Raw genomic sequence first — 15,547 nt, 5'->3', positions numbered from 1 at the left:
GACGTTCCGGCGTTCCTCCCGATCGGTAGGATAAGGAAGGGAGACGCTCCGGCGTGCTAATGAAGAAGTCAGGAAAATGACTTCCTCCAACTTAGGAAAATTTGGGAAAGTCAGGATAGTGACTTCCCGTTCGGCGGATAAGGTGCGGGTTACCCTCGATCGGTAGGCTTGGAAGGGGGGACACTCCGGCGTTTCAATGATGNAATCGCGCGCAGATGTGGGGGCGTTCGGGAGTAAGTAAATGCATCGGTCGGAAAATTACAGATTGCAGAAGTACGATAATCACAAGTTATAGGTGCGGAATGAGAAGTTGTAAATGCGAAATGAGTAAAGATACATGACAAGTTCGGTACAAACGGAAAGTGGATCAAAATTACAAAAAAAAGCAACACAACAAAAAAGAGAAGAATATCTAGTCCTTGGCGACTTCATTGGAGGGGGGGGCAGGATGGGAGCCGGTCGGGTCCGCCTGATCGGTCACGCCAGCAGGTTCGGCCGGGAGCTGGGAAGAAAGGTCAACGAGTTGGCCATCCACTAAAATCTTCATGATGTCGAAACCTTCATGTTCTAAAGGTGTCTGGAAGAAATAGTGGCATTGAGCAATTCCCTGCTCAAAACCCCGTTGGCGTTCCTCACAGAATTCGTCCTCCAAGGCGGCGTACTCGGCCAATGACCTGTCCCGATCGGCAATGGCGGTGGCTTTTTCGGAGGTTAACTGCTTAATCTGATCGGAAGATTGTTGAAGATTGACAGTGAGAGAGTCCACTGATTGCCGAAGACGCTTCACCTCATTTTGGGACTCTAGGAGAGAGGCAGCAGCTTTCAACCGATCATCCTCTGCCTGCTTGTTCGCCGTCTCGAACCGTTCGGTGAGTAGAGCGAAGTCCTTCTGGGCCTTCTCCAACTTGGAGTTGGAAATTTCAAGTTCTGACACTAGAAGGGGCTTGGTGGTCCCTACGGCGTAGTTCAGGCAGACACCGGCTCGGGAGAGCAGCTCATAGGCCATGTCATAGGCCTCCGAGGTCGTTAGCTTCTTGAAGGGCTCTCGTTCTTCTGGAGACAGATTAAATGTAAGACGGTCGGATATGTGGAGGTTTGGGTCAAAAGGACCGGACGGGAGGGGGCCGAAGTTTCTTTTCCTTTTTGTTGGAGAGGGTGTTTTCTCTTGAGAAGACCGCTTTCGGCTCTTGCCCTTCGGGCCAGAGGAGATCACGATCGGTTTGGACTCATCAGCCTTCGGGACGGTGAGAGTTGCGGGGGAAGCAGAGCTGGAAGGGGCAGCAGTTGAAGAGGAGGGAACGGTAACGTGGCCGCTGCGCTGGTTCTTGCGGGCCAAGGCTCGGGCAAAGGCTTGATGTTTCTCCATGCCTCCAAAGAAATCTGCAAGGAAAGCGCAAACTTAGCAAGTTAATAGTGACNGGTCAATAGTCCCAAAATACAAAAGAACTTACCGAACACTCTAGTACGTAGAGTGTCAGAATCGGATCCGATGAGTTCAATGAGTTTGCGAGAAGAGGTCTTGCGAGNTAGCTGATCGATTTGGCGTATCACCTCTAACTCATCGTCGGTCNTATCGGATTTCTTCCAGGAGATGACTTGTTTTGGGTGTTCGGTCCAGTAGAGGGGAAATTTAGGCCGGCCCTCAGAAAAATATTTGGGCCGGCCGGGTTCGCGGATCGCGACCTTGAAGAAGTTTGATTTGAAATCTTTATATGAGGAATTGAAGGGGGCGAATAGCTGTTTATCCTTGACAGGATTGAGAGAAACCCAACTCTTGTTGGGGTGCGGCAAGGCACGGAAGAAGAAAAGAAAAGACGCTGGAGTAGGGGTTAACAGCAACCCAGTGCATAAGACAGAGAAGGCCTGCATACACGCCCAACCGTTCGGGTGGAGTTGAGCAGGGCAGATGTTCAGTTCGCGAAGCACGCCACACTGNAAGTCCGAAAAAGGAAGCCTCACCCCCAAATCCCGAAAAAGGGTTAGATATGCGTAAAAGAAATCTAGGGCATATCCCTCCCGACCGTGACACACCCGCTCGTTCGAACGACATACCACCAGGGATATGTCAGCCGCATCCCGGCGGAGGTTGGACATTAGATCCACCGATTCAAGCAAGCGAATGATGGAGGAGGTAGAAATGAAGTAGGAGGGGTGACCCCGAACCTCATGGGGAGCCCATTCGTAACCGGNAATGGTAGGAGGAGGAGCCACCCCGGTCCACTCTAGGGAATTATCGACGTTGAATTCAACGTCGTCAGTGGGGACCTCTTCCCGGACGGGGCAACCGGACAGGGTGGACGATGAAGAGGGAGAGGAGGTTGACGCAGCCGCATCATCCGCATACCCTCGACCTTCGTTCTCGAACTCATCGGAGGACCACGATGATGTAGACATTTACCTGATCAACCAGAGAAAGGAAAGGAAGGACGGGAAGAGCGTAGAGTAGGAACGGGAACCCGGGGACGGATGGGAGAGAATGGTGAAAATGGGGAGGGGGCCCTCCACCTTTTATAGCCGAAAAAGGGGCTCCAAGGGAACATCTCAACCGTCCATTAATGGCAGATCTGACGGAGGAAAATTTGTGACTCTTCGGTGAACAATTATGATTGATGGGAGGGAAAATCGTAGCCATTGCTGGGTACGAGATCGAATGGCTAGGGTAACACGACGTTCCATTACCCAAAAGCGTTCTGAGAGCTTAAACCCCTTCGCTAACCTGAGACGCTCGGGGCTTGGGGGGCTTGTGTAGTGGGGAAGGGTCGGCTGGGTCGACCGGATCGAGAACGCAGAGTCAGCCTAGAACCGGCCGGGTTGCCAAAGCCACAAGACGCAATGGTGGCCTAAATACCGGACGGTATGGACTAAGTGGATGTGGGGTCGAGAAGGCATTAAAAGGTTTTGATGAAGATGTAACGGAAGGCATAGCGAATCAATGAAATTAATGGTCAGTTATGGATGCATCGTCTATAAATAGGAACAGCAGGACAGGTAAAGTAATCTCGAATCTAATCCAAAGAATTGATCCCGTTAACTGATCCACTGACTTGGGCGTCGGAGTGTTCTTATTGCAGGACATCCCGGGTGATTCATAAGGGCATCTGGAAGACGACCGGGTTGGGCGATCGGGACAGGGTCAAGGAGCTGGTTCGGTCTCGGGCTCTAAATACCAAAACAGTTTCTAAACCGTTTAATCAGTACGATACCATCTAGTGATAATTTGAAATAGATGCACTCACTAAACCATCTAGTCTCTTAACATCTACTGAGTCATGGATCGCCTAATCGTATAATGATTGTAATTAGAAGCACTCTTCATATATCTTCGGTTATAACGATATTTGTACTATAAGTATGACCTTGTAGCTTCAGTAACTACTGACTGAAAGTTGTAACATTTGAGTTACATTAAGGGAAAGTTTATTGCAAGAGAAACTTCTAAATTATTTATAATGAATTGTTCAAGTGAACGTAGATTGAATTATGTTAATTCTTCGTTTGTACCACATTTCTCAGTTTACATTTTACCATCTAATACTTGCAATTTTCCCTGGAATCATTTCTATGTGTGGGTAAGATATTCTGATCAAATTAAGAGTTATTCATCCGAGAACAATTCTCAAAGACCACTCGCTTCTATCCAATATGAAGATTGTGTAATTATGCTAAACATGCGTTTTCGAAAGGAAAGCAGGGCCTACAATTTTTTTTACGTGGCCAATTAATATAATTTTTTAAAGAATTACTAAATTCGGAAACTTAGTGTACATAATAAATAATAATAAAAGAAGGGTATAAATATAAGCAGATATATTATTTATTTAATAGGATAAGCATTATTGGAGGTGTTTGTTTTTATTAAAATGAAATGTGTTTTTTTTTTTAAGGATAAGGGGAGAAATGGTGAAATTGGTAGGTGAACGAATGGGGGAGGTTGGAAAGGGAATATCCATTCGATCCAACATTTTGTGTTGTTGAAAGCAATGAAACCAAAAGACATAATAAAGTGAGAAAAAAAGAAAGAAACCTGGGTGTAGTGTGGTGTGTCACTCACTGTGGCTAATCTTCTACAAAACAAGGCCCACTTTTCTCATCTTCTTCACTTCTTCAATGGCCTCCTTATCCCTCTCCTCACCTCCTTCTCTCTCCTCCGTGCACCACACCGCCACCACGCGCCTTATCCTGCGCACTCCTACCTCTCTTAAACTGCGCACCCGTCCTCACTGCTTCCCCGCCGTCCGCGCCATCACCCTCACCCAGGACGACCTCAAGAGACTCGCTGCAGACAAGGCCGTCGAGGCCGTCAAGAGCGGCATGGTCCTCGGCCTCGGCACCGGATCCACCGCAGCCTTCGTCGTCGCCAAGCTCGGCGAGCTCCTCGCCTCCGGCGAACTCACTAACATCGTCGGCGTCCCCACCTCCAAGCGCACAGAGGAGCAAGCCCGCTCCCTAGGCATTCCCCTCTCCGTCCTCGACGACAATCCCCGCCTCGATCTCGCCATCGACGGCGCCGACGAGGTCGATCCCGACCTCAATCTCGTCAAAGGCCGCGGCGGCGCCCTCCTCCGCGAGAAGATGGTGGAGGCCGCCTCCGACAAGTTCATAGTCGTCGTCGACGACACGAAGCTCGTCGACGGCCTCGGTGGCAGCGGCCTCGCCATGCCGGTGGAGGTGGTTCAGTTCTGCTGGAAGTACAATCTGGATCGGCTCCAGCAACTGTTCAAGGAAGAAGGATGCGACGCCAAATTGAGATTGGATGAATCTGGCAAACCCTACGTGACCGATAACTCTAATTACATCGTTGATTTGTATTTCAAGACTCCAATTAGGGATTCCCTCGCTGCTGGCGCTGAAATCTCCGCTCTCGAAGGCGTGGTCGAGCATGGACTGTTCTTAAACATGGCCACCTCTGTCATCATTGCCGGCAAATCTGGCGTTGAAGTCAAGACCAAGTGAGAGATACGCTTCGCCGATTCCTAATTTTTTTTTCGTGTATTGTTTTGTTTTCCGAGGAATATTAATAACAATAATAGCCTACATTCGATTGCTCCTATCTCTATTGATTATCCGCAAATGATTTAATTTAACTTGTGCATTGTAAACATTGATTTTGGTTGATAGTTTGAAAATAATTTTTGGTTCGGAAATCCAAAAGGCCGGAGCAAGAAATTCATTGGGCATGAAGAAAAATTGGAGTCTTCACTAAAACAAAATTGTTAGAAGTTTCAGAAAAAAGATTACCAATGTGTGGCTGCTGGGATTCGAGCCCAGGTCTCCACGGCCACAACGTGGAATTCTCACCACTAAACTACAGCCACATTATATCTAAAAAATATTTAATTAATAGATAATATTTTTAAAAAGTTGCTTACAAATAACTGTGACTGCTGGGATTCGAGCCCAGGTCTCCACGGCCACAACGTGGAATTCTCACCACTAAACTACAGCCACTATTGTTGTGAAGGAAATAATAATTAAATTTGAAATTAAGATATACAAAATCGGATGACATTCTCACAAATACTGGAAAATACTAGTTTAACTAAAAAAAAGGCACTTAGTCTAGAATACGTTTTAATAATATAATAACGCATATTAGAATTTTAAATAAATAAAATCTTATCATTTTAAGTTATTAAGTGGATTTTTATTTTCAAAATATTACCAGTCCAAATATTTTCCATTACCAGATCTGATAGGAATGAAGTTATGATGAACCTAATATATCTTAGTTTATTTCCTGTTTGGGCTTTGCTGGACCCATGGTTAACTTGATGGCCTATTCGGCCCATATTGGACCTAAAGTTGTTGTAAGAGAGCATAATATTAAATGTAATTTTTCCTAAAAGAAAACTTCAAGACATTGTAAATAACATAGCTATTAAGTGAGATTTTATTAATTTGAAAAAAAAAAATCGATGTGATTATAAGACGGAAATTCATCACAATATTCAAGCAAGAGGTAATGAAAATTAAGCACTGTTGTGTTCTGTTCTTAAAATACATTTCAGAAAATTGAAAAAAAAAAAGTATATTTAAATTCTCTTTCATCTTAACTCTTAAATCAAGTGTGTATTATTGAAAAGGGCATTTACATATTGAATGCTGAACTGATAGGAAATATATATATTATCTATTATTATTGATGTGCATTTTCGATGGAGAAACAGGATGCAGAAGTAAAATAGCATACTAATTACTAATTTACTGTATATAACTAAATATTAAGTCTATTTCTTATAGTTGGTTGAAGTGAAAGGCCATAAAAATCTTCTTAACTATGTAGATTATTGACTATATCAGAACCCAACCCAAAAGAATACAACAGCATAGAGACAAATTCCAAGTCAACACATATAATCAAGTAAATTATGTTGATTTCTTTTTTTATCTTCGACNCTAACTTCTGATGTTGAGTTGCAGTAAACATTTAGAGACAATGGTTTATCACTTTGTTTATTGTCCAGCACTTGATCATGAATAGTATAAACCTTGTAACAATTTGGTGACATAATTACACCTTTAATAAAATGGGCATTGGGATAACAGTTTTTTTTTGTTTGTCATAAATAGATTTTGAATTTGCATGATTATATATAAAAAAAAAAAAAAAAACTCAGATTGAATGCTCTAATTAAGATTACAATAGATTTTAGAGAAACGATCATATATATATATATCCATGGATAGATATATGGCATTCCAAATTGTTCAGTAATTTTTCCTTGAATAGATTGATATAATAAAGAAATACTATCATATATTAATTGATTTTCTTAAAGACATTTGCAGCCATTACACTTGCGTGCAAGTCATTCATGGCCCTTGAATCCCGGATTAAGCCTCAAAGAAGCTTTAAAATGTTTTAAAACAGTGACTTTTCGACCTTCTTATTTCTGTAGAGAGACACTGTCATTGATTATTGGAATAAAAAAAGAGAGAAAACCCTTTGATTTTTACAGCATGAACCCCTAAATATTACTGAAGTCAGAAAAATTTACAGCTCTTGACGATCAAGCTGAGGCAATGTTGAAGTGGAATGATCCACGAGTGTGGCAAGTGCCAAGTGGCTTTAACAGAGAAAGCTTTGCAGGCCAAAGGCCGCAATATATAGTTAAATAGCAGCACAAACACCCAGAAAGAGTTACAGTGAGCAATTAGTACAGTTGAAAAATGCAGTGTATATATATAATGGATGGATGTGTAACAAGATTAAAACTAACACATGAACTAGAAGACAAGACCCCTTATGTGTATGGACTAATTATGTGGTGTTTCAGGCAATAGGAAGCTCTGTGGCTTGTTCATTTGGCAGGTCTGTTAACTGGTGTTTTGGAAGGTGAGGACAGAAAACAAGAAATGGGAAAAGCCAGCAAATGGATCAGAAACTTCCTTCTGGGGAAAAAAGATGAGAAAATCAAGAAGATCGATGCATTATGCTCTGAGGATATTAAGAGTCCTAACACGGGGAGTCTGATTGTGAGTCCCAAAGTGAAGCGCAGATGGAGCTTTGGAAAACTGACAGGTGGAAGAATAACAAGCAAGATAGTAGGGCATAAACTTTCCAGGTCTTTTGACTCAGGTGAGTCTGCAAAACTGCAAATACAAGCCTTGTTGGAAACAAAGGCTTCAAGGCGTCTTCCAACACCACTGCCAAGAACTTATAAAGATAAAAACAAAGCTGCTACAAAGATTCAGGCTGGTTTTCGCTCATATTTGGTATGAATTTCTTGTAAAAAAAATTATGGCCACATCTAGCTGGGCTTCTCCTTTGATTATGAGAATGTTATATCCTTACTATTTGGTAGTTTTTCTTACATCTTCGAGTAAATTTTCAGGCAAGAAGAGCATTGCATGCTTTAAGGGGATTAGTAAAGTTACAAGCACTAGTGAGGGGTCACCTTGTGAGGAAACAAACAACTGCTACCCTGCGTGGCATGCATGCGCTGATGGCCATACAAGTTAGAGCGCGAATTCACAGAATTCAAATGGCAGAGGAAGTAAACCTCCTTGGAAAACAGCCTCCACAACATAGAGAAGTTGCACACTTCAGAGACCTAATAACAGAAGAAAATAAAGTAAGATTCAGACTCTGCAATGGACCTCAATTTAATCATCTGAAGTTTGACATCATATGATTATTCCAGTAATAAAACTCTTATATTCGATTTAAAACTACATCCTGTTGAAACTTCATCGTAATGATGCTTCTGGCTAATACTCAATTATCTGTTCTGTTATGCTGCATTCTAGATAGATATACCAATAACATGACATTATTTTGTAGGATTCAAAGGATATGAGTGTGGAAGAAATGTTGGAAGCTTTGAAAAGCAGAAGTGGCCCTCTAGATGGTTCATATGTTAAGGCGGCCAGAGAACGTGATTTCATGACATTCTATTCCAACCATGTGCCAGTTGTTTCCAAACGAAAACATCAATACAAGAATACTCAAATAGTGGAACCAAACAGCCCAGAAAACTTCCGGGTCGTGTCTGAATTTAACACAACGGCAATGGCCGCCTTATCGACTTCTCAGCGTCACTCAGTGTCTCACCGTCAGTCACTGTCACCAAATTACATGAACAAGACTGAATCTTCCAGGGCTAAAGCAAGGTCGCAGAGTGAACCCAGACAACGACCCAAAAGGGGAATGAGGAACAAAGGGAAGTCTGTGGAATCCCCATTGAATGGTCCAAGACAAAATCTGTTCTCAAACTCATTACGTTTCGATCATGGAAGCCTGGATCTTTGGTCTATCAATCTTCATGGGGACAGGAAGCGCGATTCCTTTGGCAGCAGCTCGGTCACCACTGATTCCTATTATTGAACTCTCCTGCTTTGTGACAATACTATAAAATGTGTTATAGTTTGGGCAACGCAATTTCATCACCCAACTACCTGTACTTCGCAAGAAAAGCGTGGTATGTGGTAATATGCCAGTACAATAACAAAATCATTTATGAAAGGGAAAACGTAGATATAACAAGTGCACTTTATCCCTAATTTTTGCTATCTTTTACATACGAACAATTATTTTATGGGCTGTCAAAGACAAATAGGAAGTGGAATAAAAGTTTAGAAAATGTTTCTAGATATTTATCATTTTAGGTAATTACTCAGATCGATGTTACCAATTCGTGGAAAGATCTATCGTCTTTTTCATTAATCAGATTGAAAGTGAGTTACATCATTGCAGTAAGTGAAAATGAAAGTGGGTAAATGAAAAAAAGTTGTTACCTATAAAAAATTGCTATCTAAATATGTGAAAGAAACACGGAACTCTACAAACGTGACTATGGGATATTACAGCAGTTTAAGTGGATTGTTCTCGGCTGAAAGTGTTCTCTTTGAAACTCTTGCTCAACCAAATAGCAGTTTCTCTTGGTGAAGCTTTCCCTGGTCCAAACGGTTTTAATAAAACTCCGAGTTCTCCATACCTTTCCTGCTGCAGTAATCTTGCACTAAATTCAAGTAGACCTTCTAATGCCTCCGCCCTTTGTTGGAATGATGATGTATCAAACTGCCGGCAGTGCAAGTCCGAAGAGTTGTGGCTTGACCCTCCAGCTTTTGCATTTTGATCAGATGAGCCACTTTTATCCTCATTGTTTTTCTTGAGCATGCTGCGCTTGATTCCCTGCCAAGCATATGTACACCCTGGCGTAACATAGGATGTGTCACATACCTTGATTGTGCATTTGTCTACCAATGTCGAATCATTGCCACAAGGAGGGGAACCTGAGGAACCCTGTGACGAGTTTGGTGAAGATCTATTGATGGGAAACAATTGGTCTTCATATGATGCTAATGGGAATTCTGCTATCCTATCAATCCGGGGAGAGTTGACTGAAATATTTGGAGAAGTTACATGGCAAAGTAAACCAGTACTGGACCTGCAGGGAGGCAGCTGAATGGCACAACTTCGTGGAAACGGCAATGATGCTCTGCGAGTTGTATGGACAGGTTGTTTCATGTTGTGTGAAACAGGAAGCTACAACCATGGACTTCAGAAAGTCAGGAAAAAGAAATTCTAAATTGAATAATACCATTACACATGCAGGAGCAGTTCCTTGTAAAACAATCCACTCAACAGAGATCACATGCTTAAGTTTGTTCATGATCGACCATAAGGCAAACATTAAAAATAGATTGACTCTGGCTTGCCTTACCGTCTTATAATTCTTTGAGGATAGCATTGATTTCTTGGGGCTGGCAGAAGCTTTTGATGCAGTTAACCGAGGAGTCCTGACATTACTAGAAGTTCTCGAAACAGCCGACTTATGCTGTGACTTCAAATCGTGATTGTCTCCAATAGAAAGTTTAGCAAATCTTTGATTTATATTATCAGGAGTACAGTCTATTTCTAGCGTAGAGCATAGAGACTCTACCTCCGCTCCTGATACATTGGGATTTAAGGTCCTATCATTGCTAATAGAATGCCACTTATTCCCAGAGACAGAAACACGATCATCTTCTGACTTCGGAAATCTAGCTTTCTTCATGTAGTTGGATTCTTGCCAAAGACCTGGCAAAGTACTTCGCCTTGGGCCATTGATTTTGAGATGGACCTTAAGAACATAAGGTTGAAGATGTTGGTTCCCGAGTAGCTCTGCAGCCTGTATCCAAAAATACATGAAGGAAAATAAGCAAGAAAGGTGCTACCTGATTCACAATTCACTAGTCTCCTCTAGTTAAAGCATAGTTAAGTATATATTTTTACAATTATATAATGAGCAAAATAATACAATATAGAAAAACTAGTTTTTGTTTTAATAATAGGAAAAACCAAGTTAGTAAATCAAATTTAAATAAAAATCAGTAACAACTATATCTGTGCTGACCTCGTTTGAGACTAAATAACAACATCAATACGTCATTTGTGACCCTTTATGTTGATAAAAACGTAATTTTAATTAAAATACTTTTAAGATACAAAATAATAAATATTCTTTACTGGTTTTAGATCAATATGACCAGTTCTATGACCATTTGACCTTTCAAGTTGAATGCACTGAAAACCTGACAAATATTTTCACAATTTACTCACTAAATCTGATTCTGGTAATGCAGAATCACATACTTCGAAGTTTAGATTTCTGCAGACATATTTAAAATTTTACAAACGTTTAAGCACTTCCTTACTCATCAAGATACCTATCTGCACATGTAAGTGATAAGTTTATTATTGATTTAATAAAGAAATAAAAAATTATTCTTCTGCACAATGCAAGATATGTTAACATGAATGGAGGATAGGTAATATCCTAGTTATTATATAAAAGAAAATTATCATTAAAGTTTGAATGTGGAAGCCATCATCAGCCCAACCTATCTCCAAAATGATACAAGGCACTAAATCTGCACCATTAAATTGCATAGAATTATTCCATTGTCAGAGGAGAACTCTTATACGTACACTAGGTCTAAGCTCTGGATTTTTCCGCAGCATGCTTTTGACAAGACCACGACTGCCAAAAGTGAAATAAAATATTTGTTAGAACAATCGTACAGTTCATAATATAACTGATTGATTGCAATAAATTTACAAGAAACGTCACTTTCGGTGAGCTTTTCCTTGCCTAAAGCTATTAGTTATGACAATTTTAGGCATTAGGTCAACAATAGTTCCACATTTAACAGCATTAAGACATGGTAGAGCAATTTAATAACTAAAAGTATAAGCCATAGCAACTAAATGACAAAAGAACAAAGACTTACAATGCACCAGAATATTTTGTTGGCAATGGAGCCACTATGGACTTGTTAATTTTGTTAATCAGGGCCTGTATATCCTGTTTGAAACAAATGAAAGACAATTATATATATATATATATATATATATATATATATATATATATATTTAAAAAGGAGCAATGTTTGCCAAAAATATATAAAATCAGTAAATGCAAGTAGTTTTCGAGCTTTTGGAGAGATATATGTAATTATTATGGATAGCCATGCAACTGATAATCAATTAAGAAAGTCATGACAAAATACAAAGAGACAAGTTCAAACTGGGTGAATCATTCAGATTTGAATGTATTAACCAATCCATAGAACACAAAAAGCATGTTGAAACTAGGTAACATAACAGGATTTGGCTGCCTAAAGAGTAGAGCATATTTTAGAGAATAAAATGCAGAGGTATAACCGTTGACTGAAAAATTAATAGAGTACATTTTAACAACTCGATAGTTATAATGTGTATGTATACATGCACATGCATAACAAAACTAATTGTTTATTTAAGTCATCGGTTATAACTCCACAATTTTTCCTATATTTTAGGGTGCACGCCTCACTTTAGGGGATTCAAATTCAATTCAATATCAATCAGATTGCTATCCAGACATTGGCATCTTATTATAGCAAACAGAAAATTGGTCATGTGACACGAAAAAATATAAAGTATTAAATATCTTCAAAGACAATGTACATAAAGAAAATAAAAAAAAAAAAAAAAAAAAAAAAAAAAAAAAAAACTTGTGATTATAGAAGAAAACTTACAAATGCTTTGAATGCAGGCTTAAGCGAGGTCATTTCATATATACAACATCCTGAATAACCGAATTCAGATATCATGAATACACAATGAACTAGATAGTAAAAAAAACTTATCAAATGAGTACGTACCAAGGGACCAAATATCTGATTTAGAGCCATAAGGTATATCAGCAAGGAGTTCAGGACACATATAGCTAGGAGTTCCGACGACCTAAATTACAAGACATTATTTATGATGATCATACAAAAGTTGCAATCAGGAAGGCTAACTCGTTCTTAGATTAATTTTTTCTTACAGAGGAAGTTAGATCATCGGAAGTCAACATTTTGGCAAGTCCAAAATCACCTGATTCATCATTGACCACTTGTAAGCAAACTTTAAACCATCTATGCAATTATGCTGTATTTAAAGAAACAACAGAATAACTTACCAAGGCGTATGTCATGATCTTTTGTCAAAAATATATTTGAACACTGATAGAAATACATAATTCTCATTAATATATTCCTTAAAGGAATTTAGATGGAAACTGGAATATTCTCACTAAGCAAAGAGGATTGTTTAGCTAACCTTGACATCACGATGAAGAATATGGTTCGCATGCAAGTAATCAAGCGCCATAAGAAGTTGAACAAGCCACTTACACAGTTTCTGCATATAGAAGACTGTTTTAGGTTCTAATTGTCCAAATATAAATATTATCTTGTTTACTCAAACATTAATATTCATGTCTAAAGGAAAAGACACAAAAATTCATAATTTCCGCAATAAAAGAAAAAATAATCAGACATAACCTCCTCAGGGAACATAACACCACCAGCTTTCTTTATAGCTTCCGCCCTATGTTTTATCAATAGTATATTTAAAACAATATTAACAACCCAATGTATTAAATAATAACCAAGGGAAAGAAAACATAACCATAACTTGTAAGCTATTAAAAATGAGAAAAGAAACTTACATGTCTCCACCCTCACAATAACCTATAATAATGCATACATAGCAACCCTGAGAAGGAAGTTAGATTACTAAGTCATCCATGAACAATTAACAATAAAGATAAGCAGTGATAATAAAAGAAAATAGCTGAAGTGATTATCCAAACAAGAGAATAAACTTAAATCTTAACTACATAACATAGCTATGTAACCTAGAATTTTAGCCAACATTACCGTTTTTCTTTGAAGATGCAAACTAACCCGTCAATGGTGACACCAATATATTATCAAGGCAAATGAAATAGTATATTATTGTCAGCAATAAGAACCACGTACCTTTTCTACCCATGAATCTTTATACTCCACAATAAATGGGTTTCTTAATTTGGAGAGGAGATCCATCTAAACAGAGCAAAAGAAGGAAAAAAAAATTACTAATATACTGAATCCTATTCACAATAATATACTGACTCATAGTCACATCAAATGTTTGAAGATAATAGGTTGTTAAGTCTACAGCCAAATTCATATAAAAGTTTGAAATTTCTTTCAACCTGATAGAAAATGAAATTCGCCAGAGCAGACACCCTAAAAAAAATCACATCAGGAAGGCAAGAACGATGTAGTAGAACACAGGCACAGAAAGCGAGATTACAGAAAACAGCACATGATGTTAAGTTAGTCCATTTTTCGAAATTCAATTTAAGAACAAACCTCCAGGTGAGCAGACCTACGAGAGCGTTCAGTTTGGCGGGCAAGGCGAATCTTCTTCAGCACATATCTACATAATCGAAAAGACAAACTTGAAATGCACAAATAAATAGATATAGACGCTTAAAGGGAAAAATGAAGATAACATAAGTTCAATTCTCACTTTTTCTTCTCATGCTTATGCTTGACAAGAAGAGCAGAACCGAAAGCGCCTTTTCCAATTTGTTCAAGCACTTCATACTGCTCCATGTTATCAGTTAGCAACAGATTTCCCTCTCCTAGATACAAGCAAAACCGATTCCTTGAAAAAAATTAAAAAGAAAAAAGGGCTAATAGTAAAACAAAACCACAAATCAAATTTCAAAGTCCATCACTGAAATCTAGCATACTCCGGAAGGAATTTAACCAAAATGCCAGAGGAAGTTCCTTAAAAAGCACATAAGCTTGAAGGCAAAACTTTCTCCCTTTCTCATTGTACATGCAATAAGGATACAACATTGTAATACTGTACACAATACCATCCAATAAGTACCGATTACTTTAACTTACGTATGAAGGTTAAACACGTAGTAATTCATAGGGACAAACCTAGAGAAACAGAAATTGTAGAAGGACTAAGACAACTCTGAACCTCTTTTCACTATTAAATTATTTTTATTATTATTATTATTATTATTATTATTATTATTTATTATTATTATTATTATTTTGTATACAGAATTACATTCACGAACTCCGCAGTGAAAAGCGGTTACAGACCAAGAATTTCTCGGAGCGGACTCCAGAAATAACAATACAGAAGTAAGTAAGCTCTGAAAACGCAAACGCAAACGCGGAAAATGGAGAGAAATCCAAAAAATTACGGAAAAAAAAACTGAGAAAACGAAATGAAACATTTGCGGCAAAAATAAAAGGAAAAGGAGAAAAATAAAAGGCAAAGTACCTGAAACGGGATGAGGAGAAGTTGAGAACGGCTATAGAAGGGATTCAAAAGGTAGAGGGAAGAGACGAATCTGAGAATGCGAAGTTCAACATTGGAAAAGGAAGTTCAAAACGACACCGTTGTTGGAGCTGCTGCAGAGGAAGCTGCAGAAGCTCTTTCGTCATCGTGGTTGGTTTGGAAGAAAGAAAATGACGTTTTACATTGCAAATTATGAAAGCTGATTAATTCAAGGGAGGTTTAAGCTCATGATTGTTGATATGAGAGAAGCGAAAATGATAGATGGGTCAACGTTTCAGTGATTAATTAATTAATTAATTAATTGATAAATAACAATTCATTATTAATACAGCTTCATATTTCTCCAGCACTAGTAATTAAAGCTGGTTCATGAAAGCAACAAACAAATTAAAACCTCAGTCAACAACTTTTACTAGTTAATAAAATTTCAAACGT

At 39.0% G+C, this 15,547-nt stretch overlaps 4 protein-coding genes and 2 non-coding genes across 9 annotated transcripts; 3 read left to right on the top strand and 3 right to left on the bottom strand.

Annotated features, from left to right (window-relative positions):
- The first annotated feature begins 3,973 nt into the window (after window positions 1-3,973).
- LOC106775103 (probable ribose-5-phosphate isomerase 3, chloroplastic) lies at window positions 3,974-5,050 on the top strand. The gene has a single exon (XM_014662149.2). The coding sequence runs from the start codon at window positions 4,108-4,110 to the stop codon at window positions 4,951-4,953; it is 846 nt and encodes a 281-aa protein (XP_014517635.1). The 5' UTR covers window positions 3,974-4,107; the 3' UTR covers window positions 4,954-5,050.
- A 193-nt stretch (window positions 5,051-5,243) lies between these two features.
- TRNAH-GUG lies at window positions 5,244-5,315 on the bottom strand. The gene has a single exon. It is a non-coding gene; the product is annotated as a tRNA-His (tRNA).
- Window positions 5,316-5,376: 61 nt separating this feature from the next.
- On the bottom strand, window positions 5,377-5,448 carry TRNAH-GUG. Its single transcript has one exon. It is a non-coding gene; the product is annotated as a tRNA-His (tRNA).
- A 1,386-nt stretch (window positions 5,449-6,834) lies between these two features.
- LOC106774838 (protein IQ-DOMAIN 31) lies at window positions 6,835-8,162 on the top strand. Its single transcript, XM_022786759.1, has 2 exons — window positions 6,835-7,716; window positions 7,836-8,162. The coding sequence occupies exons 1-2, from the start codon at window positions 7,357-7,359 to the stop codon at window positions 8,133-8,135; spliced, it is 660 nt and encodes a 219-aa protein (XP_022642480.1). The 5' UTR covers window positions 6,835-7,356; the 3' UTR covers window positions 8,136-8,162.
- Window positions 8,163-8,275: 113 nt separating this feature from the next.
- Window positions 8,276-8,854, top strand: LOC111240530. Its single transcript, XM_022786760.1, has one exon. The coding sequence runs from the start codon at window positions 8,297-8,299 to the stop codon at window positions 8,825-8,827; it is 531 nt and encodes a 176-aa protein (XP_022642481.1). The 5' UTR covers window positions 8,276-8,296; the 3' UTR covers window positions 8,828-8,854.
- On the bottom strand, window positions 8,353-15,341 carry LOC106774464 (serine/threonine-protein kinase Nek2). Of its 4 annotated transcripts, none has more exons than XM_022786757.1 (15): window positions 15,095-15,341; window positions 14,315-14,452; window positions 14,155-14,221; window positions 13,777-13,842; window positions 13,464-13,510; window positions 13,297-13,342; window positions 13,073-13,153; window positions 12,933-12,975; window positions 12,798-12,847; window positions 12,631-12,712; window positions 12,505-12,554; window positions 11,716-11,789; window positions 11,414-11,465; window positions 10,167-10,613; window positions 8,353-9,988 (listed from the first exon to the last, which is right to left on the bottom strand). In XM_022786757.1, exons 2-15 carry the CDS (start codon window positions 14,398-14,400, stop codon window positions 9,314-9,316), a joined length of 1,866 nt encoding a protein of 621 aa, XP_022642478.1. In that variant the 5' UTR covers window positions 14,401-14,452; window positions 15,095-15,341; the 3' UTR covers window positions 8,353-9,313. The 4 variants fall into 4 exon arrangements, with proteins under 4 accessions (XP_022642478.1, XP_014516953.1, XP_022642477.1 ...); XM_014661467.2 differs by having other exon boundaries at window positions 14,315-14,429; window positions 15,095-15,340; XM_022786756.1 differs by lacking the exon at window positions 15,095-15,341 and adding an exon at window positions 14,541-14,664 and having other exon boundaries at window positions 14,315-14,429.
- Between the last annotated feature and the right edge of the window lie 206 nt (window positions 15,342-15,547).

The sequence above is a fragment of the Vigna radiata genome, chromosome 10 (genome assembly GCF_000741045.1).
Source record: "Vigna radiata var. radiata cultivar VC1973A chromosome 10, Vradiata_ver6, whole genome shotgun sequence".
Lineage (NCBI taxonomy): Eukaryota > Viridiplantae > Streptophyta > Magnoliopsida > Fabales > Fabaceae > Vigna > Vigna radiata.
The sequence above is the reverse complement of the archived record's forward strand: the minus strand, read 5'-3'. Positions and strand labels throughout refer to the sequence as shown.

What these genes read in the sequence shown, in the direction of transcription:
- LOC106775103 (XM_014662149.2), top strand. Translation starts at nt 4,108, where the DNA reads ATGGCCTCCTTATCCCTCTCCTCACCTCCTTCTCTCTCCTCCGTGCAC.
- LOC106774838 (XM_022786759.1), top strand. Translation starts at nt 7,357, where the DNA reads ATGGGAAAAGCCAGCAAATGGATCAGAAACTTCCTTCTGGGGAAAAAA. An exon ending in CTGGTTTTCGCTCATATTTG is followed by an intron (nt 7,717 to 7,835) that starts GTATGAATTTCT and finishes GTAAATTTTCAG; the next exon opens with GCAAGAAGAGCATTGCATGC.
- LOC111240530 (XM_022786760.1), top strand. Translation starts at nt 8,297, where the DNA reads ATGAGTGTGGAAGAAATGTTGGAAGCTTTGAAAAGCAGAAGTGGCCCT.
- LOC106774464 (XM_022786756.1), bottom strand. Translation starts at nt 14,649, where the DNA reads ATGTTGTATCCTTATTGCATGTACAATGAGAAAGGGAGAAAGTTTTGC. An exon ending in ATCAGATATTTGGTCCCTTG is followed by an intron (nt 12,555 to 12,630) that starts GTACGTACTCAT and finishes TCGGTTATTCAG; the next exon opens with GATGTTGTATATATGAAATG. An exon ending in ACAAAATATTCTGGTGCATT is followed by an intron (nt 11,466 to 11,715) that starts GTAAGTCTTTGT and finishes CACTTTTGGCAG; the next exon opens with TCGTGGTCTTGTCAAAAGCA.